Below are 2,485 nucleotides of genomic sequence, written 5' to 3' on the forward strand. Positions count from 1 at the left end.
CGAAAAAAAAACACACACAAGTTGGGGATGAAGGGGAAGAGAGGCGAAAAAAACCGCCGGGAATAGTCCTCCCACCCCGCACACCGCCCTCCCCTTCTCCCCTCCCTCAGTTAACAAGGCCCCTCTCGCACTACGGCGCCTTAAAAAAATAACCGCCACCTCCAACGGTGCCGCGCGCCGCGTAACGGGCGCGACGGCGGCCGGGCAGCGAGGCAGCGCGCGGGGGGCGAGCCGGAGAGCGCCGCTCTCTGCCTGCCAAACTTTGATGATGACCATGACCACGATGGCTGACGGGCTGGAAGCGACCGACTCCTCCAAATCCGCCTTCATGGAGTTCGGGCAGCAGCAGCAGCCGCCGCCGCCGCAGCCGCCGCCGCCGCCGCACTCGCAGCAGAGCTCGCCGGCCATGTCGGGCGCGCACTACCCGCTGCACTGCCTGCACTCGCCCGCCTCGCACCCGCACCACCAGCACCACCACCACAGCTCGCCCTACTCCGGCAGCGCCGGCTCCTACAACCACCGCTCGCTGGCCGCCTACCCCTACGTGAGCCACTCGCAGCACAGCCCGTACCTCCAGTCCTACCACAGCGGCGGCGCGGCCGGACAGACGCGGCCCGACGACGCAGGTGAGCGCGGCGCGACCCACTCGGTGCCCCGGCCGCGGGCCCGCGCTCCGCGCAGCGCCCGCCGCCTCCCGCGGGGGCCTAGCGCGCCCCCGCCGCCCGTTCGGGGGTTACCCCCCCCACCCCCGTTTTGCCCCTCTCTCCTTGCTCGTCGTTGCCCCGCGGCGGGGAGGCTGCGGCTCCGCGGAAGCCCCGCGCACCGCGTCCCTTCCCGCAGCCCTTTCCTCTCCTCGCTTCCCGCGGGGCGCGCGGCTGCTGCTCCCGMCAGGAGCTTCCAAACGCTCCCGAACCCGCTCCCGAGCCCTGCCCCTGCGGAGCCCGCCGTGCTGCGCAAACGGGGGCTCTGGGGGAGCGTTCCCCGGCAAAACGGCCGCGTTCGAGCGCCGAGGAGGGTGCGCGGCGCTCCCTGCCACGGTGGTGTCTCAACTGTGCCGTTTCGCTTGCAGATCAGCAGAAAACGACAGTGATCGAAAACGGTGAGATCCGATTCAATGGAAAAGGGAAAAAGATTCGGAAACCTCGAACCATTTATTCCAGTCTACAACTGCAGGCTTTAAACCATCGCTTTCAGCAGACTCAGTACCTGGCACTTCCAGAGAGAGCTGAACTGGCAGCTTCATTAGGACTTACCCAGACACAGGTAATTACTGGGAATCCCAATCTCTGAAATCCTGCTCGAGCAATAAAGGCCAAGCAAAGTACGATGCTCCCTGAGCCGTTTTGGCCCCGGTACAGGAGCGCTAGAAAAGGTAACGCACACGATCCCGTATCGAACGCGATACAGCTTATCTAACGCGCGCCAGAGAAAACGCTCTGCTGCCGAAAGTGCTGAACGTGCCTTTCCCCCAGCACATCCCTTTTGATGTCACCAATAATAATAATAATAAAAATAATAAATTGCCTGTATGTTCGGGTGAGTGTAATTCCAGCACCAACATGCAATAGCCCGGCTGCGAAAAGGAGACCAGAACAAAGGCGAGGAATCCCTGGGCCTCATGTAGCGCTAAAAGAAAAGCCAGGTCGTAGCAATCTATAAGCAGAGTGAAAGGAAGAACACGTTAGGAAACACCTGTAAAATCAATAGTTAATTCGCCCTGGATGACTAACGCGAATGCAGTGGTTACCCTTGGGCAAAATGTACAAAAGGTGATAATAGATCTGAAGATCAAAGAGAGCCATGTACAAAATTATAGCAGGTTAAGCCATAGTTAAGTGTGGTTGGAGTAGCTGTGCCATTCGGCTAATTTAAGCTTGAAAGACACATGAGGCTCTCCAGGCTGCCCGAGCTAGGGGTTGTGGAGAAACGCGTGGATAGATGAGATCAATTCGAGGGAAATGGAATCATRTGAATTTACGAGCTTAACAAATAATTTCAGTATTTTATCACTGTCGTTGATAACAGTAGCTCCCAGTCCAGCAATTTTTAAATATTCAGCAAACATTCATCATGGAAATGGTGCTGATGGTGAAACAAATGGGGATTTGGTATATTTATCATGCAACACGCTGCATCTCTCTGCATTCTCCTTCTCAGACGTAGGTTTAGGGACCCGATCCTGAAAATGCAGACAGAAGCAGATCCTGCTTGTGTCCTAATGTTGCATCTGCAAAGTTTGCAAGGTCAAATAAACATTTTTGGATTTTTTTWAATATTTCATTTTCTTTTTTTAAAGCTTCAGATAAGGCACGCATATATATGTCTTTATATAATAATTCTGATTTGCCAGAGRGGGCCCAATCCTTGCATCCCTTCTCCAATGGCGTCTCCCTTCCGGGGAGCATTCCTGAGTTAAGGACCGCAGGATGAGACCAGGAGCAATCTCAGTAGCCAGTTACTCTCTGAGAAAAGAGGCTTTTCATTT

General features: G+C 55.8%; 1 protein-coding gene across 1 annotated transcript in view; it reads left to right on the plus strand.

The window, feature by feature from the left end:
* Positions 1-265: 265 nt before the first annotated feature.
* Positions 266-2,485, plus strand: part of DLX6 (distal-less homeobox 6) — a 3,002-nt gene continuing 782 nt past the window's right edge. Inside the window, exons 1-2 of the mRNA XM_026036264.1 lie at positions 266-626; positions 1,070-1,263. Coding sequence (XP_025892049.1) covers positions 266-626; positions 1,070-1,263 — 555 coding nt within the window. The remainder of the gene's footprint in view (positions 627-1,069; positions 1,264-2,485) is intronic.

The sequence above is a fragment of the Nothoprocta perdicaria genome, unplaced genomic scaffold (assembly GCF_003342845.1).
Source record: "Nothoprocta perdicaria isolate Ctin4 unplaced genomic scaffold, notPer1 scaffold_174, whole genome shotgun sequence".
Classification (NCBI taxonomy): Eukaryota; Metazoa; Chordata; class Aves; order Tinamiformes; family Tinamidae; genus Nothoprocta; species Nothoprocta perdicaria.